This window comes from Rhinolophus sinicus, chromosome 1 (genome assembly GCF_057876585.1).
Source record: "Rhinolophus sinicus isolate RSI-liver-muscle chromosome 1, RSI-T2T, whole genome shotgun sequence".
NCBI lineage: Eukaryota > Metazoa > Chordata > Mammalia > Chiroptera > Rhinolophidae > Rhinolophus > Rhinolophus sinicus.
The window spans coordinates 115,944,040-115,968,436 of record NC_142501.1 but is presented as its reverse complement, the minus strand read 5'-3'; the positions used below and the strand labels follow the sequence as shown (position 1 = coordinate 115,968,436).

General features: G+C 48.7%; 1 protein-coding gene across 11 annotated transcripts in view; it reads left to right on the top strand.

Moving 5' to 3' along the window:
• The window catches only part of FRMD4A (FERM domain containing 4A), a 565,607-nt gene extending 541,786 nt beyond the window's left edge, over window positions 1-23,821 (top strand). For 6 of the 11 annotated variants that reach the window (XM_019738286.3, XM_019738287.3, XM_074324780.2 and 3 more), the window contains 6 exons: window positions 287-343; window positions 2,828-3,065; window positions 3,898-4,065; window positions 5,932-6,800; window positions 8,960-9,056; window positions 22,708-23,821. In XM_019738286.3, coding sequence (XP_019593845.1) covers window positions 287-343; window positions 2,828-3,065; window positions 3,898-4,065; window positions 5,932-6,800; window positions 8,960-9,056; window positions 22,708-22,810 — 1,532 coding nt within the window. In that variant the 3' untranslated portion in view covers window positions 22,811-23,821. Of the gene's footprint in view, window positions 1-286; window positions 344-2,827; window positions 3,066-3,897; window positions 4,066-5,931; window positions 6,801-8,959; window positions 9,057-11,209; window positions 11,282-22,707 lie in introns of all 11 variants that reach the window. The other 5 variants (XM_019738288.3, XM_074324782.2, XM_019738285.3 and 2 more) reach the window with 1 other exon arrangement.
• Window positions 23,822-24,397: the final 576 nt, after the last annotated feature.

Genomic DNA, 24,397 nt, shown 5'->3' with positions numbered 1-24,397 from the left:
TCCGCCAGGCCCGGGAGCCTTTATATTGGGTGTCCTGTGAAACAGCATTGCAGTGTCCTGTGAAACCAGAGGACAGAGACCAGGGCACACTGCAGTGTCGGGTGGGGGGTGAGCCAGTGACCCGCGACTGGCAAAGGAAATGCCTGACAGCATTTTGGTATTTCATGGGTTCTTTCCGATGAGGAAGCGAAGCGTACGGGATGGTGCTAAACACATGATTTTCACAGCGAGGGCTTTGTCTCAGGGATGTGCTGGACTCTTAGACTTCTGCTTTTTGTCTTCTCAGATGGAAATATTGCCAGTGAAGACAGTTCTCTCTCAGATGCCCTTGTTCTGGAGGATGGTAGGTTGTCCATTTCCTGCTTGAGTAGGGGGCACAGATTAATCTGGGATTAAGCTGTGTGTGGTCTGGGACAGGTCACTCTAAAGGCAAGAGTCAGGCCAAGATGGCAGCCAGGTTCCCTGCAATGCTCTCATTTCTCAGTAGTCCCTGGGTTGCGGGGGGGAGTGCATGGCGCCACGTAAATATTGGAATTTTAGTATTTCCTGTGGCTGAGAGGTAAGATTTAAGGTGCTATTCAGTGAGTGGTACTTTGCATTTTTAGTTGCCAAAACCACATTTTTAACTCAACAGAGAATCTGAACACCATACATAGTTTCCTTTTGAGTATTCATAATTTCTGGAGGAAAGAGGCAGACATTGGTTTGGATCACAAATCAAAGGTTGAAACCTGCTAGGAGAGCCTGGGGGCAGCAGAAAAAAGAAGTGACCCCACCCCCACCCCCAGACCGCCCAGCTCACTGCCACATGTAGGGGAGGAAAGGATTCCAAACACAGGACCACCTCCAAGCGTATTCCTGCGGATTTAACCTCCAGCTCACAAGGCCAGGGCATTAATGACATGGAAATATATTAAGTGGCAGTTAATTTTTTTGCCCCGTAGGGAAACCTCAGGCGGGCAGTGATAAGTGGCTATCCAGACAGAAAACATAACAGGTCCAGCCAAGTCAGAGTAATGAGGATAATTGCAAGAATAATAATAATTGCTGTTGATGTGGGGAAGGCTGGTGGGTTATTTACCCAGTCATCTTGGTCCTGCTATATTAGCAATCAGATCCTAATATTTTTATTGTCAGCTTACATGGGTGAGAGGAAGTGGGGCTGCAGGGGAGCAGGGAGCTGTGTTTTCAATATCAGAAGCCCAGCCCTTGTTTTGGCCTCTGAGGACTCGTCTCTCCAGGGGAGGGAACAAGAACCATTGGCTGTGATTCCGTTGTAACAAAGGCATTGGCTAATTTTGATGCATTATTTATGATTAGTTTCTTCCTCGTGTCCTAGGCCCCCAGACTACCTCGGGGCATTACTGGCTCACTTGGACCCCCCCACACACATAAACACACGCGCACACACACACACACACACACACACACACACACTCACTCCCGTTGCAGACTCACTCCTTCTGGGGGCTCTTCACACTTTGAGGGTTGCAAGAGGCGTGGAAGCATAATGCATGCCTAGGTTTCAAGTACGGGGAATTGAGAAGTAGACTGTGGAAAGAATACTACTTGGAAATGGATTTGGGTGAACTATTGTTTGGGTTTGAGGTTTGCTTCTGAGTATTTTCCCCTCAAACACCCCCCTCTGCCTTCACAAGGGACACTGAATTTCTCCTGCTTGTCTCTGCTCCGTGCCACCCTCCCCGGGGCTCTCAACACTGGATCTCTTCCTTCACCCACTCCTAGCCCCTCTCCTGGTTTTGTCTACTTTTGAACCCTGCCAGATGACTAGTTCTTAAAGCATTGCAAAGTTTTCTTGTGGTTTTCAGACTGAATCCTTAGCCTGGAATTAGCCCCATCAGTAGGGGCCCCTTGCTCATCTCAATGCACATAGTAGGTCTGTTGTACTTGCACTTGAGCAGAGCTCCTCCCTCTCTCCCTCTGCTCCTCCTCCCCAGCTGCTGTCCCAGCTGCACATGGTCCTGGGCTCTTCCTCCTTCCTCCTCTCTGTCTGTCCACTGCTGAGGTCCCTTCCGGACCAGGCTCACCCACAGCTCCTTCCTTGCCTGACTAAATTCTCCTTCTCTGAAAGTCCTCCAGCACATCGCTATGTTAGAAGGCTACTCCCCTGAAGGCAGGCAGTGGCCTTCTATTCATCTGTAATCTTTGTAGCCCATCTCCTTCCCAAACAACTTAAAGCCAATCCAAAAGAAAAATGTATGCGAACACATTAAAAGACAATCACGTAGATAGTTCTGGAAAAAGCAGAGAAGGTACCTAGAGCCACCAGCAGATAATTACATTCAACAGATATGCTTTCATTCATTTTTTTGAGCACCTACTATGAAAAGATATTTATTGAGCACCTACTATGAAAGATATTTATTGAGCACCTACTATGTATCCACAATCATTTTAGACATTGAGGATATAGCAATGGACAAATCAGACAAAACTCTCACGGAGCTGAAACTCCTAAAAGCAGGTTAGACACTTCCTTGTCTTTTGAAAGAAAACTTAGAATGAAGATGACATTTTGCTGTTTGGTGTGAAGCAATCATGTGATGGTATTTAATGAAATTCAGGCTTTACTCCATTTGTAGCTAATCAGCATTGAAACTTCTCTTCGCATTTAATGCTGCTCAAAGTTTAGGTTTGGTTTGTTCTGAATTGACGGGTCTTGGCAACTGGGGAAGTATCATGGGACGGCTTTAAGAGTGGCTGCGGGTCTGGCTCCCCGGTGTTGGTGTCGGGCAGAGGTGGGTCTGCCTGGGGTCGGGGGGAAGGACGCCCCTTACTCAGTTCCTCTCTTTCCGTCTTTGTGCAGAAGACTCTCAGGTCACCAGCACACTGTCCCCCTTACAGTCTCCTCACAAGGGACTCCCTCCTCGGCCACCATCGCACAACAGGCCTCCTCCTCCCCAGTCCCTGGAGGGACTCAGGCAGATGCACTATCACCGCAACGACTATGACAAGTCACCCATAAAGCCCAAAATGTGGAGTGAGTCCTCGTTAGATGAGCCTTACGAGAAAGTCAAGAAACGTTCCTCCCACAGTCATTCCAGGTGAGCTGGGTCGGGAAGACCAAAGGAGGCCAAGGTCAATGCTTTTGAAATCATCAGGCTGTTCCAAATAGCATCCACAAATTACAAAATCCAAATCAACCTATCTCCTCCTTCCTGGGCTTGCCTTTCAGAAGGGCTGCGCTCACAGCGCCCTCTGCTGCTCTCCCTGCTGAGGTGCAGATGTGTCATTCAAAGGGAAATTGGGGTTTTGGCTCAGGATCAACCTGTTGGCAGATGGCTTTAATGTTGTTAAATTCCACAGGAACTAATTAGGAAGTCTTGGGCAACACTATTCCAAAATGGCAAGTGAGCGTCCACTCGTAGGAAACCTCAAGTGGTTCAGAACCCCAAGTCACCAGCCAACAGAATTCTGGAGCCAAACAGCTGTAATCTCAGCTGTGCGTTATCAGCTCATTACTCGGCTGATTGTCGAGAGAGGGTTTTAGAAGGCATTTTTGGTCTGCTTCTCTGCTTTTCTCATTTCCTTTAATTATACCCTATAAAGTTCTAAGTGGGTGCCCAGACAGGTAAATATTTGTCTCTTGGAAAACAGAATGTGTGGTTAAGGGCTTCACAGAACAGTCACGCTGCCTATTCCAGCAAAGGCTGACAAGGGTCTTCATCTTATATTCCACCCCCAACCCCCTCCCCCCCCAGACACCCCATTCTGAGGGAAAGGCTGAGAACCAGAGTAGAGATCTCAGGGAGGGAGGGTGGGAGTCCTGGGCAAGCTTTCCCGACACGAAGATGGATGTCCCAGGGTTAGTCAACTTCCCGGGAGCAGGTGCACTCCTGCCTGGCGGTGACCAGCATGGCCTCCTCTCATTTGCAGCAGCCACAAGCGTTTCCCCAGCACAGGGAGCTGTGCTGAAGCAGGAGGGGGAAGCAGCTCCCTCCAGAACAGCCCCATCCGCAGCCTGCCTCACTGGAACTCACAGTCCAGCATGCCGTCCACCCCAGACCTGCGCGTCCGGAGTCCCCACTACGTTCATTCCACGAGGTGAGTCCACCTAGCCCTTGGGCCACTCCCTCCCTGGACCAGACCTTCCTTTGTGAGATGTGGCATTGCTGACCCCCCGTTGGCCCAGATAATAGGTGAACTAGAGTCAGACCTGGACCAGTGAGGTAGATTGTCCTTAAAATGAAGTGGAATAAAAAGCTGAGCTGGCAGTGGTGAGCCCAGGTTAGCCAAAAGACCTGATCGACCCATTGTCCATACGCAGTGGACACCGGGAGTCGGCCAGAGTCCCCTGCACACAGAGGGCATGGGAGGGGCTTTCCTAACAGAAAGGCAAACCAGAAGGGCTAGCTGGACTAGCAGGGGCCACGCGGGCCAGAACAACCTTGCACCGATGGGGTGATCTTTACTGGATAGTCCTCATGTAGCTCTCTGCGGGGCCGATGTTTGTCCTGGACTTAATGCCTCAAGGTGTAAAGTCATTAAAGAGCAAAAGGAACGAGCAAAATGTGGGCGCCCGTGAATTACACCTTCATTTTCTACAGAGGCAAAACCAAAGCCTCCTTCCATTTTATGCAAAATGAATTCATAGGGATGATATCTCAAAGGACAGATGGTGTGATATTCCGTAAATAGTGAACCATTTTCCATGGGACAAGATGGAGCTTTCCAGGCAAGATTCCCTCATTCATTCATACATGCAGTCACGCAACAAATATTCATGAAGTGCCTATATGTACTAGGTACTATTCTAGGGGACAGAGCAGTGAAACAGAAAACAGACCACACCCCTGCTCTTATGAAACTTCCGTTGTAGTTGGAAGAGAGTCCTAATAAAGAAATATATGTCAAGTGGTGATAAGCACTAAGAAGAAAACTGAACATGACCAGGGGCTAGAGAGTGAAGGGGGAGGCCATCTTTTAAATAGGTGCATTGGAGAAGGCTTGTGTAGTAAGGTGACCTTTGAGCAGAGAACTGAATGGAGGAGGGGCAAGCTCTGAGCATATCTCAGGGAACAGCAAGGTCAAAGCCCTGGACATAGGCCGGCACTGGCATGTTCCCAGGAGGTCAGTATGGCCAGGACAGAGTGATGGAGGGAAGTGGGACCAGAGAGGAAATCAGGGACCCAGTCGTGGAGGTCCACCTGGGGGGGGGGGGGTGCTTCACATTCTCCCCCGGGTGATTGATAGGCAGAGCTGGAGCTCCCCCTCTTCCTGTACTTGGCCACCCTGAATTTCACATGTGGTCCTCACAGTGTCTGTCCCTGCAATATTGATGGATACTTACAGTGTGGGCTCAGATAAGCAGTATGGGTTAGAAACAAAGTAGCAGCATGGTAAGTATTTGCCTCAGTCATTTTTAAGTGTTCCACCAACCTTCCATTTTAGCCTTCAATGAGAAATGGAAAAGTTTATGTGGGTTTCATAATTGTATTTGGTTGAACTATATGAAGTGCCCCTGCTGGACTGTTTTTCGACCTACAAAAATGCGCATTTCATCTGCTTCAACTAGAATAGGCATTCTCTTGGTTCTCTTTGTATGTAAAGAATCCCTCCCCACTTTTCAAAGAAAAGAAAGCACTGGTTATTGGCATACGCTTTTCAGAGGAAACCCTTAGGTGGCCGCTGACTTCAGTCCTACCTCCCACTGGGAATGAAAAACCACAGCAGAGGCCAGTTCGCCTCCAGGGAACAGCCGCCCCTCCCACCCCGCTCTTTACCTGGGAACAATGGGAAGCCCCTGGATTCTCAGAGCAACCCCGCTTTGGCCGTTTCCTAGCCTCACATTTGCAGGAGGCTCCGGGCGGTGGCATTTTGCTCTGTCCTAAGTCTGGCTGCAGAGTCCCCACCCCCTCCCCCGGGTACCCCTCTCCTGGTCCCCCAGACCCACCGGCCGTCTCCCCACAGGTCGGTGGACCTCAGCCCGACGCGCCTGCACAGCCTCGCCCTGCACTTTCGGCACCGGAGCTCCAGCCTGGAGTCCCAGGGCAAGCTCCTGGGCTCGGAGAACGACACGGGGAGCCCCGACTTCTACACCCCACGGACTCGCAGCAGCAACGGCTCGGACCCCATGGACGACTGCTCATCCTGCACCAGCCACTCGAGCTCCGAGCACTACTACCCGGCGCAGATGAACGCCAACTACTCCACGCTGGCCGAGGACTCGCCGTCCAAGGCGCGCGCGCGGCAGCGGCAGAGACAGCGGGCGGCAGGCGCCCTGGGCGCGGCGAACTCGGGCAGCATGCCCAACCTGGCGGCGCGCGGGGGCAGCGGCGGCGCGCCCGGCGTCTACCTGCACAGCCAGAGCCAGCCCAGCTCGCAGTACCGCATCAAGGAGTACCCGCTGTACATCGAGGGCGGCGCCACGTCCGTGGTGGTGCGCAGCCTGGAGAGCGACCAGGAGGGTCACTACAGTGTCAAGGCGCAGTTCAAAACCTCCAACTCCTACACGGCCGGCGGCCTGTTCCGGGAGAGCTGGCGCGCCGGCGAGGAGGGCGACGCGGGCCGCCTGACGCCATCGCGCTCGCAGATCCTGCGGACTCCGTCGCTGGGCCGCGAGGGCGCCCACGACAAGGGCGCAGGTCGCGCCACCGTGTCGGACGAGCTGCGCCAGTGGTACCAGCGCTCCACCGCGTCGCACAAGGAGCACAGCCGCCTGTCGCACACCAGCTCCACCTCCTCGGACAGCAGCTCCCAGTACAGCACCTCCTCCCAGAGCACCTTCGTGGCGCACAGCAGGGTTACCAGGATGCCCCAGATGTGCAAGGCCACGTCAGGTGAGAGGGGAAGTGGGGGGCCAGGGGAGGGCTGCGTTGACTCATTTCAGGGGCTTCCAGATTTTCCTAGCGCCTGCAGGAGGAATGTAACTATCGGATGTGTGCAACTTGAGGTTTTTGACCCCCTCTTTCACCCCTTCCCATTCTGGCACCGGTTTTGCCAAGTGACAAAAACCTCGGAGGGGGTGGGACAGCACATCTGACCCTCCCCGAGTGTGCTGGGCCAAGAGGCTCCCATTTCAGCTTCCTCAGAAGGGGTGCAAACCATTCCTGCAACCACTTCTCCTGGAAAGGACAGAAATCAGAGAAGTTAGGTGAAGCCGTGTCTCAGGGTTTACCCAGCAAAGACTCACCTGACTCCCGTATAGAGTGAGACACTAGTAAGGTAGACACCTGGGTGGCACCTTGTAGAGGAAGGCTTGCTTTGGGCCTCAGCTTGGTCTGGAAGCCCCGACACTTGGCCAGTGTGTCCCCAGGAGGGACAGGCTAGCTCAGGCCCGGAGTCTGGAGCACTACCCTTGACGTCACCTGTGACCCCATCAGCATCTTCTCCTCGTGTTCCCATTTCAACGGTGCTATGATATGACCACAGTAATTTTTGTAAAGTGCTTTCAGTACCACTATTACATCTTCAAATTTTCATAACCAAATTAAGGGTTACCTTATTCTTGTAGTCAGAGCATCAGGCAGTACCAAATCAAGTAAAACACAGACGAAACCAAGCTCTCCCTTAAGAAGTTACAGTCCCTTCCCACTCCCTCGCCAAGAGAATCCTGGTGACAGCACTGGTTCAGCAGCCACCAGATGCTTCAGGGCTCCGTGCAGCAGCATATTCTAACTCATTTACATACAGCACCCATAAGGAGACGGGGACTCATGCAGTGACAAGCCTCTGCCTCATACTGACTGTAGGAAAAGAAGGGGGGGATGGTTTTGAGACATAATAAAAATGACTTTAAAACTGGAAGAATGAGAGCAGCAAGTGGAAGGGACCGCAAGTCAGGATCTGACTTGCACCTAGAAGGAGGATTAAGTAAGGGTCAAGATGTGGGGGAAGGGGTGACCCTAAAGACAGAAAACGGGGGGCTCCTCTTTGGGGAACTGAAGGAGATTCTGGGGGCCTGGAGAGAACAGGGCAAAGAGGAAGGACCGACCGGCTGCCTTCTGTCCTGCATTCTGTCCCCGTATCCCCGTTGGCTCTTTTATTACGGCACACTGGCCAAATGACAAGTTCCAGAGACGATAATGAAAATGATTGCGGCAATCATGAGAGAACCATGGGCTTCAAGGTCCTAGAACCTTCTCCATAGTCCTCCTTTGTCTGGAAAACAAGCCCAGTGACGTCTGCCATCGACTTCCAGGAGCACTTTGAGTGATCGAATGGGGGGTACGTTATCCGTACTCTGTGACCCAGTTAGCAGCTGCAGCGCCTGACAGAGGGCCAGGCGAGTGCATGTTCCCTGGAAATTGTAGGACTTGTCTAGTAGATTTGCTTTACTTAAAGAGATTAGGTAAATCTTCGGAACATATTTTAGACTAAAACGTCTAAGAGGCTGTACCTGAGGTTTCCTGATGAAAAGGATTCCATTCCCAAGAAAGCAAAGGATGCATTTAAGGAGGATTTACTTCCTACTAAATTTTCCCAACTAGAAAAATTCTGCCCACATCAATAAACTCCTCGTCGTCAGATTTGGATGAGCTCTGACAAGCCCCGAACCTTTGAAGTGTCCAAAGGGGTCAATTATAAGCCCGAACGCGGCAGAGAGAAGCTCTGAGAACCTTTCTGGAGGTCCTCTGTTCACAGTGAAGGCAGTTTTGACACTGGGGCCACATCTGAAAATGTCCTGAGCTCTAATTCCCTGGTGTCCAGAGAAACAGGCCGTCCTACATTAGCCCTGCCCAGGACACCCTCAGAGGACGGTGGGGCGTCAGGTTCTTTGCTTCCGTGGGGCTGTCATCGTCCCTGTGGCCATGTCCCAGTGGCCAAGCTGGGACCTAGGATCCCAGGTCAGCTTGATCCAGGAGGGAGCTGCGTGCTGGGGGTGGGTGGGTGTCCACAGTGTGGCGCTGCCATGGAGTCAGAGCCAGCATCTCTGGAATGCAGCTCCTTCACTTGACCTGTGTCTGACCGCTGTCTTTTCTGTGCCACCTGCATACAGCTGCCTTACCTCAAAGCCAGAGAAGCTCAACTCCGTCGAGTGAAATCGGAGCAACCCCCCCAAGCAGCCCCCACCACATCCTAACCTGGCAGACGGGGTGAGTTCCTTTCCGACCTTTCATCTTCCTCTTCCAGGTCTAGAATGCGCCTCAGCCTTCCTTGTCAGTTAGGGAGAGTGCAATCAATGCGAGAGCCTAGTGACAGAGGGTTCAGCAAGACAAGTGTTCTTCATTGCTGGGAGATGTCCTTTCCCAGAAGCCCCACGAATTGCACTTCCTGCTATCCCTGTCCTTTCCATCCCTGTCCCTTTAGATGGAGGAATTCTCTCTGCTCTCTTTTAAAGTTGGTGGTGGCCCCAGAACGTGGGGTAGGTGGTTGCCGGAAGCCCAAGTACGCTGCTTTGGTCAGAATTCCAGACGGCATTTGATTCGGCCTCCAGTTATACTAGGCCGACGTCAAAATGCCAGGCGAGGAAGAGGAGGGAGGGGAGAAAGAGACCCGTGTAAGCACCCCATGCTGGGCTCAACCCTCGTGTTTTATTACCTGCTTCTCGGGGTGCCCACTGTCTTGTTGTCGGGATGCATCTGAAGGGAAGAAGGCTGGAGGCTCAGATCCCATCTGTCCTGGCCAAGTGCCTGTCCTTAATCAGCATGCAAAGGGGACCAGGGACTTTGAGACCTTTCAGAAGTGGCCCACAGCAAAATAATGAAACCAACATTCAGCTCCTTGCACAGCTTTCAGTGCAGGCAGACAGCAGAATCTCATGGACATTTGGGTTGTTCTGATCTGCTGAGGACTCTGGCAGACGCACGTAGCCTGCTTTCCCCCCAGTTCCTGCCTCTTCTGTTGCTCCTAAGACATCACCGCTAAACGGATGTTACGTTCTGTCAATGCCTGTTGGGTAAAGGAGTAAGGAGCACCTTTATCCAGCTTTATTGTTTCTGGTTTGCTGGAGCAATGGCGGGGGTGTCTGGAAAAATCTGACAGCCGTCTGTGAGTTAATTATCGGGAAACAACAGGGCCAGAATTGGCTCCACAGACTATATTTCTGGCTCCCATGTTCAGCAGACATTATTTTTTTCCCTGCAAATTTATCTGTAGTAATTTTAAACCAGGATTTCTGGGGCCTTAGGATTAGGGGAGCTGTGTATTCAAAGGCTGGGGGCTTCTTCTTAACACAGAAGAGCTCAGATAATCCTCACTGCAACCTTGTGCGGAACGTAGCAGACGGTTTAGGTTTCTAGGTGAGGCTGAGAGAAGGTAAGTGACTTGCCCAAAGTCACATGGGTGGGTAGAGGGTGACTTTCCTCTGGCCAGTCGTTCTTAACGTGCAGTCCCCAGAGCAGCAGCACGAGCGTCACCTGGGATCTTGTTCCAAGTGGGTTCTCGGGCCCATCCGACAGTCAGAAACGGGGGGTGGAGCCTGGCAGTCTGTGTTTAAACAAACTCTCCAGGGGATTCTGCTGCCCACTCCAGTGTAACAATCAGTGTTCTCGTGTCCACTCCCACTTTAGGGCAGCAGCGGCCCCTCTGCCCTGATTACAGATAATGAAAACACTCCCTTCCTCACCATCCACACCCCAGCTCTAACAGGTGTGGTCAGGGAGCCGCTGCCAGGCCTAGGGCACAAGAATCTCACCAAAATTAATTCATAAAAGAGTGACAGCTCTTCTGTATCTGTGGTACCTCCGGTGGCTAAACCATCTTCCCCGAATAAGGAACTGTCGGATTCTAGGCCCTTCCCTGGATCCTCCAGATTTTCTGGATCCTGCCCAGTCTCCCCTGATCCAAACATTTTACTTGACTTGTCAGCAGGCTCTGAAATTTACAGGCATCCCTCCCATGCCTGTACACCTGAGCTGGTCTTGAAACTTGCCTACCTTTCACCTCTTTCAGCTACTGAGCACCCAAGACAAATTTGAAACAAAAAGATATCTTGGTCCTTGAAGTAAACTCTTTTATCAGATTAAGTTGAGTTGTCATTAACAACTACTGTCTGTGATGTGGTAAAAAAAAAAAAAATAGAGAAATGGGTAAAAGGTGCCAAGCCTGCCTTCCTAACCAAAACTAGAGAGGTCTTTTGACTCACTCACAGGGTTGAAAGTTCTTCATGCCTTATTTGTCACTAACGCTTGGGCGTATAGTCAGCTGGTCTCTCCAGTGTATTAATGAGCTACTAACCATGTCTGTGTCAGTTCCTCGTTTTAACATGACATCTCTTCTCTTCCTCCTTCTGCTTGCCTTTGTTCAGAGAAGCAACAGAACACTCGCCCATTATGGACGGGTCTGAGTCTCCAACTCACCAAAGTCCCGATGAATAGAGGTATCGTAAGGGAACGTTTTGTTCTTATAGCCCCTCCCCCTTCACAGCTTAGGGGTCTGTGATTCAGATGTGCTGCATATGTGGTGCCGTTGCCCATATCATAATTTCCAGAAGGAAACATCTGTGTGGTGTGGAAGCCATTATTTTTATGTCTGATTTCTAGCTACATGTGGAACTCGATGTTTATATGTATGTTTTTACATCAGATGTTAGATATTCTTATGCTACTTCCCAGAAAAGACCTCAGAGTATGTTTTAGACCTTCCCAGGCTCTTGGTACATGCACGTGCTTGTAGGTGCTTTGACTGGGTTAGAAATCGATGTCCGTGAAAAGAACAGCGTCACGCAGTGTGTTTCAAAGCACCAAGGGCAGACCGAGTTGATCCAGAAGCACCTGAAAATCACCCACAATGTCATCCCAGCATTCTTGAGTGACAGTTGTGTCACTCTACCAAAGACTGTAGGGTCCTGCTTTCCAAATTATGGTCCATAGATGAGCGTCATCATTTGGGAGATAGTTAGTAAAGCTTGACTCGGGGGCCTACAGAGGTGGAATCTGCATTTTAATAAGATCCCCGGTGAATGAAATGCACTGTGATGGTGGGCATGAAAACGGTACCGCCTGGTCTGGGTTTTAGCCTCTGGGTCCAGAAGCTAACTGGGAGGTAAGACACTGATACTAAGTAGCGTTGCAGGGATTAACTAAAAGGGTAAGGATGCCATTCAGAAGTGGATAAAGAGTTAAAAGTTTATTCAATCAAACAATTGAATCCTGACTATATTCTAGGAACCATGCTAGAGACCAGAGTTCCAAGAGTTCAAGTTCAAATCAAAACTCTAGCATGCATACAAGGGAGATGTACAAGGGAGTAAGAAACTTGTAGCACTTATATATGAAGTGCTCTGAAACTTCGAACTAAGTGCTAAAAGGAACCCAAGGGGAGAGCACTTGTGGCTTTGTGGAGATGTTGCATGAGCTTGGCTTCAGAGGCTTGTGGTGGGAAGTGGGGGTTTGACAGGAGATGGCCATTCCAAGGGCAAGAACACAGGTGCAGAAATGAGCAGGGTATTTGGGGAACAGCAAAGAGTCTCGTTTTGTGAAGAAAGAGCTGGACTTCAGGCTGAATAGCAGGATAGGACAAGATCCTGAACAAATTAGGAGACACGGAAGTTGTTACTACAAATCCTGAGTTGGCAGATGGGAGATTAGGAAAACGGGCTTAGTCTTTGAGAGGAAGATAGTGGTAAACAAAATTCGACTGAGTAAATTTGAAAGATCTTACTGGCTTTGCTCCATGGTCCAGGCAGTATCCCACCTCGCAGGCTGGGAGGAGCTCCGAGGAGCTCTGTCCCATGGAAAGCTCACGTAGGCAGAAGGGAGCTGATCAGGGAAGCTGAGCGAGGTGGAAAGGTGGGTCGGTTATTGCAAGGCCACTTTCCTTTAGGGGACAGCAGGGCTCTATCAGGCCGGCGATCTCACCAGTGCTGACCAGGCAATTCCTGGCTGACTGGTTTAAGATTTCACTTCTGGGAGAGAGCTAAAACTGCAAGGCCTGTTGTCTTGCTCTTAACAATTTCTCCCCTTTGATCAGACACTCAGCCTGGGAGATGTGATCAAAATTCAAGGCAGTAGTGTTACTCCCAGCTTCCGCTCTGGAGTCCTCTGCTGCATTTTTTGCTGAATTTGTGTGGTAGCTACAGGTCGTGACGTCGGGTTCACATCCTGTAAGTGCATCATTCTCTGACATTCAGTTCTTAGGGGGATCATTTGCTTGATGGTTAGTGGCCACAAACATGCCTTTAAAGCTCTTGAGAGAATACAGTGCACCACGGTACTGTGACTATAAGTAGGATTATTCCCAAAGGCTGGGGTGCACTTTGGAGCCATGGTCCCCAAGAGCCAAACCAACAAGAATCAAGTCAAAGAAAGACCCTATTGAAGGAGTTACTTAAACCAACTGGCTTGTTCAGTGATCTTATGTAGCTGAATCTCCAACGCGTAGCTGACACAGCCCCACATACAGCCAGTGGTGTTGGTCACAGCACAGTCTGTGGGTCCCAACTCAAAAGGGGACGGTCATGCAGGCCAGTAAAACGTAAGGGTCTGTAGACTGCACAGTTTGTTTTATTCTGGTCAGCCTCGCCTCATGTCCCTTTCTTTGTACTAAGCCAGGACGCAAAGTTCCCCGGGTCTGGGGTTGTTAACCGGACACAGGGAACTGGAAGCTGAGTTTAGCCCAGAGCAGCGGCGGCACTGGAATCTGGAGAAGTTTGGGACAGGCAGGGCTACAGCCTCGCCAGCATCCAGCAGTCCCGTGGAGGCTGGGTTAACACCTTTGCAATGGCCTCTGGTATGCGAACACGGTATTACCTTCCCAGGCCAGAGCAAGACAGATGGATGGACAGGGAATCATAAAGCCCTTCAGGGTGTAAGAATTAGGACAGGGATGGTCAGAGGGAAGGAGGAACACAAAGAAACGTTCTTGGTCTGTCTGACCTCTTGGGAAGAAGCGGTCTGCCCTGGTGTGGGCTGCTTCTCTTCGTCAGTGTGGATGTGGGATCTCCAGCTTTCGGACAGGACCAGAAGTCTATACCCAAGGGTCCACACCTTGTGATTTGAGAGTGGTCAAGAGTTCTTGGTATGCCCATTGCTCCAGATCTCACCAGACTTCATTGTAATGGGATTGACAGGGAAACTCAGTTATTTCTGTGACATACAGCATTTTAAGATAATAACTGGAATTATGACTAATAATACCAGGACATACCAGATTTCTAGGAATTTCATAATTTCTAGAATACATTGATTAAAATTATTAACCCTTAGAATCCTTAATTCTTAGTGAGAACTGAAAAGTAAGCAATTGTGAACTGTTTGTGATACTAGCATTATGGATCGGCAAACTTATAATTACAGTTTGTAATTTCTAGACTATTCTTCCTCGTAGTAAATTTTTCAGTGTGACATGAAACGTGTTGACTGATAGACCCACATATCTTTAGTTCCTCTGTAAAAGGAAGCCAAAGTTGATAAAACTCCTTTCAGTAATTAGTGTCTTAGTCTTATCTGATTTGGAAATGATCTAGATATTCAATGACTATCTATCATTTAACTTATCTCAGTATAATGTCAAGATTTCAAGTTACCAAAAAGCTTTTGGAAGCTGTTTTTTAAGTAGACATCCCATAAGTATAATTACTGTTGAAAAGTTCACTTAATTTTTTTTTTTTAACTTTTATTTATTTTTAAGTGTGGTTTTCCAGGACCCATCAGCTCCGAGTCAAGTAGTTGTTTCAATCTAGTTGTGGAGGGCGCAGCTCACAGTGGCCCATGTGGGGATCGAACCAGCAACCTTATTATTAAGAGCACCTCGCTCTAACCAACTGAGCTAACCGGCCGCCCCCCACTTCAACTTTTATTACGTACATCTATTTAGTTTACTTGTTCTTAACAATTTAGATGACCCATGAAAATTTCATGAAACATTAAACAGCCAATCATCTTCAATTCTCTTTCTTGCTGACAAAAGATACTACCCTCCCAAGATCCAGAGTCACTCCCAAAGAAAGATAGCTGTCCCTGGGAGAGAAAGAGCAATAACCAGGGGGTCTGGATTTGGAGAGGAGGGGACAACATGAAATATTACCTGTGTCTCGTGACCACACACTACCGACAGAGATCTGGGAGAGCCACTCTGCTAAGAATTCTCATCCTTCGCCGGCTTCTGCCAGTTTTCCCAGGATCCTGTCTGCAGGCTCCAGAGTGAGTGGGGTTTAAAGGAGAGAGTGCAGCTCTGATTACCTACCAGAATTTGGCAGGGTTTCCCACTGACTGAATTCTAGTTTCCCTTGGCTGTCTAAGGGAATAACTGGTAGCAGGTCCAGGAGAATCCCTTGGAATCCCATCAGCCCCTGGGAGGGGCCCATATGGGGGTCCTCCTTCCAGGGAAGATGGGGGGGTCTGTAAGGCCACTAATTTGGCAGACCTTTGTTTACGGTCTTACAGTTTCTTCAGCGTGGAAAGGCAGTTCAGAGAGGATGAGACTGCGGGTACTCGGGTAAAGGCCGATGAAGGGGAGGAGGAGGAGTCGTACACTCTTGTTTTACCTGCCTCTTATGTCTTTACTTTCTCATTACCCGTTTGCAATGAATCTTTCAATGAAGCTGTTTTGGAATCGTGAAGCCTTTTGGAGGTTTCTGCATGCCAATTAAAATAGGTATCCCACTCGGTCTGATTTGGAAGCCCTTGCTTTCAAGTGTATGTCTTAAACGAATGCTCTTGTCTAATTGGAACATTCCCTATAATGGCTGCCAACCTATGTAAGGAGGTAAACTGATGCAAGCTCAAATGAACAGAAATTGGGTTTATGCGGGAACAACCCTTCTGGAAATGCATGCTATAGCAAGCTACAGGTGAGTCCATCGAGGGTTTGGGGCAAGCTATGTTTATGGGTAAGGAATGCAAAGTGGGGGGAGCCCAGCCAGAGTCCAAGCAGTCAGTTCATTAGCTTGAGGATGGAGAGAGATTCTTGGAGGATGTTCACTTGTCAGGAAATACGTCTCGGTTTTCTGTTAATCAGGCATTTCCAGGAAGCTGGTCTCAGTTCTTAAGTTCTGTTCTCCTGAGGGCGCATGTGTGAGACTCTCCAGTTCGTATCTTCCAGCTCCATTTTAGATTGAATTCCTTTCACATGTCCCCTCTTGATCAAGATCGTTTGCAGAAAGCTTCACTGAGCAGGCATGTTGTTTAGTCGTTGTTTTCCTTCTGCCTTTTGTTTGATTCTTGATCAAAGACGTTGTTAGATGGAGTATATGACCCTTGGGGCTGAGAAGGACCGTCCTCGGGTCTAGTCCCATGGAGGAGGGAAATGGCAGGTGGCTTTCATTGGTTTTATTTGAAAAAGAAATGTCAATGACCAAAACGCACATTTGGCTCAGGGAGCTGGAACAAGGAGTCCAGACGTGGCATGAACAGACGTGGCAGTTGGGGATTGGCTGGTGTCTGCTGCTGCTTTGAGAAGAGCTGTAAAGTCCTGTAAGATCAGGTTAAGCTTCCTGTATGAGCCTGTTGACCAAGTCCCTTTTAATTTGGTTCCACGTTTCTAGTTTTTGATCAAGGCCCTGTTAGGGGTGCTGATGACTCAATATATTGCTAGGGGTTTCTTCTGTATGGACTTCAGCCATTGTGTTTGTCTTCACGCCATGATTGGACAGCTTCCTTCAGGGTAGGAGAAGCTTTTGGAATTAGGAGCAACTAAAAGGCTACATTTGAGCAACTTCTTATAATGGGTGAAAATGGAGGGTTAAGGCAGGGAGACGTTGTCAAGGGCACAGGTGTTAGATATCATTTCAAAACATTGGGCAAGCAGTCTATTAGTTTTGTTATTTTCACAAAGACTGGATTGACAACAACTGAGGACTTGAAAAAATCACAACCCAAAATCAAATGACAAAGAGCCCACGAGCCCAATCCTGTTGGTAACCGGCTGAATAAATCAAAATTCCAAGATGAGTCAGATTGGACTTGTAACCACTGGGCTTGTTCTAGGAGTTTATGTAACTGAACCTCAACTTTCCCGGAAGTGTTAGTACAAGTGGTGTTCACTACAGATACCGTCCTGTTCAGCTAAGGGATAATCAAGGCCTGTGCTACTGCACAGGACAACTTGAGCTCGAGAGTCCAGGATTTTATTGGTAGCTATGGCCTTAGCAGTAGAGTGAGTGTTGTTTCCAAGGGTTAAAGAAGTTTCTGATCACAGCCTCACTCGCGCTTAACCAGAGAAGTAGGGATCTGCCAAAGGAAGTGAATTCTGAATGCCTCCTGCTGAGTCCTGTCTAACTCGATGATGTGAATTCAGGGCAGTTGACTCAGTTTGGTGGTGGCCAGCTAGCCGCGTAGTACCTAACCTGAGAGATGCTGCCCGATGATGCGCCAGCCTTTGAGGCATTCGTAGCCACAAGGGGCTTGATAAGCGCCACAGACAGAGGCAGACCTGCCAGGCACCAACCAGTTGTTCATGGATTCATTCGCATGGATTGTTGTACCTGATGATTCAAACCAGGGTAAGCTCGGAAGTAAATCTCCTAGCCTGAAATAGAAAGTTGTTCTAAATTTCCTGCAAAGGTGGTAGCTGCTGGTGAGATTTTTTCACAATAAGGGCAGCCAATTTAGATAATTACCGGAACGTGGGGGTGCAGGCATGCTGCGGTTTGCATAGGTATTTGTGTCTAACTGGACCAGTACAGTTACAATCAGAGAAAGAAAGAAAAAAAGGGCACTGGGAAGTCTGACTGTAACAATTTAACTCTGGAGCTGACATCGAAGGGAATTAAGGTACTATTTATGGTAGCATTAGGGATAGAAGGCTGGTCCCAGGAAGGGCCAGGCGTCTCCAACATCATGAGAGACAGAGTTCTAGATGGCAAACCCAGCAGCCTGCAGGTTGCCTCCCTTGGCAATCACTGGGGAGATACGGATGGGGGCGTAATAAGACAGACGAGGGCATAATGGACAGACGAGATCAAGGAGCAAGGGAGACGGTAAGTAGAAGAGTGTGATTTTCATAGTAAAGTGGTGGAGATACACAGGCCTGGTCCGGTGTTTGGGATAGCTGTCTACAGCCCATGTGGTCTGTTTCTGGCTGCGCGGAGATCCTGAATCGGAGGTCATCAGTGGCTTTGCTGGTCCAGTCCGGTCCTGTGACTCCTTTCAGTAGGGACGGATGAAGCCAAGGTTGAATGAAGCCAGGGTCGGACGTCTTCAAGTTGAGCTGTGCAGGACCTGGCGAGCAGTACCTGGAAAGGTCCTTTCCAGCAAGGGAAGAGGCAGCGCTTTAGTTGATGTCTTTCCCAGTACACGTATTCTCTAGGAAGTAGGTCAGGAGGGGAGTCCCACGGCAGCTTACGTTCTTGTTTAGCTTATGTTCTCCTTTAACTTGTGAGAGATGTTTCTGGAAACAGAGAAGAGGTAACTAGCAATATTTTCATAGGTCCTATTGGGCAGTGTGATGGTCAGAGTATAGGGAATTAGGCAGATGCATGGGTCTGCCAGTTACTATTTCGTAGGGAGTGAGCTTAAGTTCTTCAAAAGGTAAGGACTTAGATTCTCTGGACCAGTCCATTTCAGTCCTCGGTCCAGGGAAGTTCTGAAGGCTCACAAAATTTTCCTAATTGGGTTTTAATGATGCCACGTTAATCGTGAAGATTGAGGCTGGTATGGGCAATACAGCCTCCGAGGCACAGGAAGGACTCTGCCGAGGTCTTGGATTACCTGGCCGGCCAGTAAAATGAGTTCAGGGGTCTCGAAGCAAAACAGTGGGGTCACCCCATGTAGGGATGGTGGTTTCAAGTAATTTCTTTACAAAAAGGCAATTGTTAGTCAACAGGGAAAAGCTTCTACCCAGTGAGAAGCATACAGACCATGCGTAACCAATACATATTTGTTCCCTTTGTCTTAACAATTATGTTTAGATTAATCATGAAAATTTCTCAAGATATTAACAGTGAACAACCAATCTTATCTTCCTAGCTGAAAAATTTTATATAACAGAGATAACATGAACTTATTTGACCAGTAAACCCAGGTAGAATAAAAGTTATATGTCTACATTATATTTAATGCCGATAACACTGAAGACATACCTGTTTTAATTAAAGCAACAAACTTAAACTAGCTTTTATTTACTAAAGATTTATCCTAGGTCGCATGAACTTGAAAAGCACTGAGTTCAGTTTCTATATTTCTGAGAGTTTAAGAATACTTAATTTGATAAGTGCTTATTTTTTTTAAGCCATTTAAATAGAGCTCTTTTACAAATTAATTTTGGCAATAACATCCCAAAGTAGAAAAATATACATTGATAACATACATAAACATAGAAACAGGTGCAAAACAGAGATCTTAGTTTTCATTTAAAAATTTTAACCTTGAGACGGGTACGATAATGCACAGCTCACTAGTTTATAAGAGAATAGTTGGATCTAAATCATGTGTCTGGCAGAAACTTGAGGATTCCGTTTCTTTAGGTAAGCCTTAGGTCTCTCAGAGGCAAATCCATTGCATGAAAATTTTCTTGCGGTTGGCAGGTGACCTGGTGTCAAGCTAGCCTGTTGCGTGACCAGCTTATCCTAGCGTGGGAGGCTTAGCGTTAGGTGGCATGCACTCCAAGAGCTTTTAACTGCTCATTCTGTACCATCAATTTTGCAGTCTTGGCTTCCGAGAGTCCCATTAACAATAGAACTATTACTCCTTTACGTCATGTACATACTAACAGAAACTACCAGTGACCAAAGGTGAAACTGTGGACTGAACCAGGAGACCCCAGCAAATGGGGACTGTGGACCATTCACAGGCTGGTGACTCAGTTACAGGTGGCTGACCCGCTAAGCCCTGGACTGCGGGCGCACCAAGGGCTCAGGACTCCGTTAGCGTCTCCTGTCAGTCTGGACTGACCCATTAACCCCAGACTGACTGGAAAGCCAATTACACTGATAGTTCAGTGCAAAGAGAGCAGAGCTCAGAACCCAGAGGAACTTATCCCTGGCCCTCGGAGATGGCGAGAATGGGAACTCAAAGGGTTTCTAAGTACCAGCGCCTGTGTTTCTCGTTGTCCGTGCAGCCAAGAGACACTGCCTTTGGGTTCCATCACTGTCACGAAACTGTTTTAAAAAAAAAAAAATTTAACTGAGTAACTCTTCAAGATATTTTGGGCTTCATTCATTGAAGTGGCAACCCAATTCCACGAGGAATTAAAAACGGCACTTGTCTTACAAATCTAGTCTTTCCAAGAACAGAAATGCAGCACTCAAAGCCTACCTATCCTTTTTGCCAATCCCAAAACCTCCCCTAGTTCTCTCTAAAGGCTTGCAGATGCTGTGAAAGATCTGCTTTTAGGAGACAAAAGTCCTTCTTGGAGGAACTTGCAGTCCTAAGTGTGCTACCCGGCATTCTTCAGGGACTCTTAGCGAGGCCATCTCCTTGAAATGCAAGCTTCAGGGAGGTGATTCTTATCAAAAGGAAAAAAAAGTAGAGGAAGGCTATTTGGAACTTAGGCGAATGAAAAATCTTAAGTGTCTTTTCCCCAAATATTAATAAAAAGTTTTTGCCACCTGCGCAGGTAACCTTAATTTATTCCAACTTCCAGAAACACGATTTGGACCCTCCTGTTCTTTTATAAACTAGTGAGTTGGGCATGATCGTACCTGTCCTGGCAAAGGGCAAATGTGGAGCGTGGCCTGCTACTCCTTTCCACCGCCACTTCCTGCTCCTGGGAGCTGCATTCCCAGGAGGACACTGACGTCCTCAGACTGTGCCAGCCACCTGGGCTGGCTGGGCCTGTGCACATCTTTGAGCCAGTGACTGCGGCTGGAGGACTCTAACTGGCCCACCTGGGTCCCTTGGCCACCCTTGGCAAAGGTGGGGGGTGACATCCTGGTGGAGAACACCATGCGGCTCCAAATGTAGTTACAAAGGGACTCCATCAGGGTGTCACCCCCCCCCCCAATCCTCACCCCCAAAGAACAGCATATGTCCACTGTGGGGTCCAACCACCTTTTGCCACGAAAAGTTTCTTAATCCGTCAGGCACGATGGCAAAAGTCAGTTTTGTCAGGGTGGAGAGGGAGACTGCAGTGGGTGTGTGATGGAGTTGGCCATTTACCACCTAAATACAGTAATGTACATCCAGAGCCAGTAATTAAGGGACTTTGTAACTCTGCTTCTGAAGCCACATCTACACAGCGTTAACCCGGGTATATGGCAGGGGTTCCACGCACAGGACTCTCAATAAAGCCCACAGTAGGCTCACGGATACCTTGGGATTTTCCAACTTTCATGGGTTTTTTTTAAAGCCAGATGAGAAACAGTTACAAAATCCAGAAGGCCTTCATCCAGTTGTTTCTGGAGCAGTCCACAGCTCAAACAGAAAAGGGGTGACTGACCATTTGCAATCACAAACTGGTTCATGAGGCTGTGTTTAAGACGCTCATCAGCTTGGTTTTCTTTGAACCACACTGGATTAGGGTCTCTTCCTGTCACCCATCCCCAACTATAACCCTAGCACTAGGTGTAGGGAGATCAGAGGTGGGGAGAAAATCTTCTGCGTTTATGGAAAGTCCTTATGCTATTTCCACATAGAGCTTTCTACCTCCTAACTGGCAGATGCCCTGAGGAGGTCAAACTTGAAAATCCAGACTTAACGAAACACTGACCCACTAACTCAGAGCCACAGACCAATGTCACTCACAGGAACGTTACTTCTAACATGGAAGGCTAAGGCCTCGAGGTTTCATCCCTTTAGGAATCGGCACACATGAGCAGCATGAAGGACATTCCACTATGAGTAAAAGCAAAACACACAAGAAAGAGCACACAAGACATTCAGGCCCGTTTGTAGCTGTTCCTGAACAGAGCATCCAGGTTGGCTGTGCCCACATCGGGCTGCGGCCGGCAGGGCTGGGGGAGAGGAACAGCCCCGGATCCCACCTCAGGCCGCAGGGACCCAGCCCCTGGGTACCTACTGGGCAGATTCCATCCATTCCCAGTTCACCGAGATGAACTTTGACCTTTCCCTTGCCCTGAAAGAACTAGTTCAGGATCACTAGCCAGGGGCTATTTTTCCTGAAAATGATACCCCTAGTAGTGACTATTGGCTCCAACACACGTAGCTATGTGATCGCTTCTCGATGTGGAAAAGTTACTTCTACTCAACCTACATAGTGAGGCCTACCTGAAAGACCTCTTTAAAGTCTTATTTTCTATATACTTTCCTATGTACTTTCAATAAACTTTTTTTATAATCACAAAACGTGTTATTTAAACAGTCAACACTGCTTCAACATTTTTCAAAACTCAAAAAGATCACCTCAGTGTCACTGTAAGGCAAACCTGACATTTCACATGAGCTTCTAGGACAGTAAAAACCTACCTGTGAAATCGGGTTACCCTGAGGGTCTCACAGAGGAAAACCCAACACAGCTGTTCTGTGGAAAAAGAATCCTGAGGAATCCAGCCTGAGGGGTTCTCAGCCTTGGCTGCCTGGGAGAACCATGTGGGGGCTTGGGAAGCTCGGATGCTCAGGCCCACCCCAGACCAATTAAACCAGCATCTCTGGGGTGGGGCACAGACGTAAGTACTTTCGAGATTCCCCCACGTGCTTCCAGCACACAGCCAAGCTTGAGAGCCACTGCGTAAGGAAGTGTTAGCTCCATTTTCCTCCTTCACAGACGCTCGGGGCCCAGGTCCCGTTCACAGGGAGGTTTTCCCGTCTACCAGAGCCTTCCATGGACTCAGGCTGCATCAGGCCTAGTTCCTGTGGATGGGAAGCCTGCAGACCAGTGTCAGGCCCTAGATAAGTAAGCATGACTGTGAGTGCTGCCCGGTAAATGCCATTCCCCACTAACCATCTCATCTCCTCGTGTTCTCGGCAGGAGCTACAGTGACAGCTGTTTCCTGGATTCCTCCCTCTATCCAGAACTAGCTGACGTCCAGTGGTACGGGCAGGAAAAGGCCAAGCCCGGGACCCTTGTGTGAGCCAGCCGGCCTCAATCTGACCGCCTCGGCGCCATTCTGAGATCACCTCACTGACTCTCATTTGCCTTACCCAGACGCACTGTCACCCTGCACCAGCTTCGGCCCTCAGCACTTTTCTTTTCCAGTCTCCGCATCCCCTCACCCTCCAAAACCTGACTGAGGAGACATTCTGGAAGGTTCCGGTCCCACTGTGTGTCCCCTGGCTCGCCTGCCTGGAGGGAGCCAGGCACCAATCCTCAATGGCACCTTGGTGGTGTCCCCCTGCCAAGCTAGCCCCCAGGCCAGGAACCGTCAGGGAAGCTGGCTGGCACCAAATTCCTGTGGACAAGTGGCATAGATAGAGAAGCAGAAAGGAGACATAAGTACAGGGTGATCCAGAAAGACTATTGAGCTGTGGCCAGCCTGCCACCTGGAGGCCAACCAAGCACTTGGCGAACACGCCGCCTGGTGGGGATGTTCAGATGACACCTGCAATATTCCTTGGGGGAGTGGCTGTGGGGGAGAGGGGAGTGAAAAAGGAGCTTAACTCATCAGATGCATCAGAGATCACAATCAGTTCTATGGTGCCAAAGATTTAAAAAAATGAAAAATGAAAAAAAAAAGAAAAAATCAGAGGGGCCAAGAGGAAGACATTCTTTCTGCAATGAAATCTCTTTTAAATTCTAAACTGCTACAACACACAAGTGAAAGTCAACCATTTGTAAATTGTTTCCCTCTTTATGCCTCTCCCTTAACATTCCACCTTCTCTCTCAGTGGAGAGCCGGAGGAACTAACCTGACGTGATGGTCAAGGCGGCGAGTCTTGGCTGGCCTGGCCGACGGACGTCCGGGAGTCTGGACGTGAAGGAGAACAGACCCGTGGGCGTAGCAGAGTGTACTGTTAGCCCTGGTCTGTACAGGGGGTTCAGCCCAAGTCCAAGACACAAAGCAGCTTTCCTCTTGGGGTTTGTAGGAAATGTAAGGTGATGATTGCCAAAAGTGGTTCTCTCATTAAAACAACCAGTAAAAGTGTGTCCTATTTTTCTTTTTTCTTTTTTTTTTTTTTTTGCACAAGGTGTTTCATTTTATTTTTTCTGGGAAACCAAGGGAAAAGCACACTGCGATCCATTCAAGTGTTTAACTGTTGTGGCTCATTTTATGTTTGTTAGCACTTGTGTGACAAAGAGCTCAGATCCAACTTTGGTTACCAATGTGTCACTTACTCAAAACACCCAACTGTGCCCTTAGGTAGAAAGATTTTACTCATGCGTCTACTAGGCAGAGCAGGGCTGAGACAGTATCAGCTCCCAGGGGGCCCGTATGCCTACATCATCAGCTACCCTGATACACCACATTTGTGTGCAGGAACCAAAGGAAGAAAGAAGAGCAAAAAAGGGTATGGGAGCTGCACGTTTACATGTGTTTTGAGCTATGCTTAATACACAACTGGAAAGCCATCAATCTTCAAAGGCCTCAAACTACTTTTATAATAATAACAAGTGCAAACTCTTAGTTGGGTCATTCCAAATGGCACAAACACGGTCTCCACAGACGTGGTATGCTGTGCTTATGGGCGCAAGTGGGGGGCGGGAGGGTATTTTTTTCTCA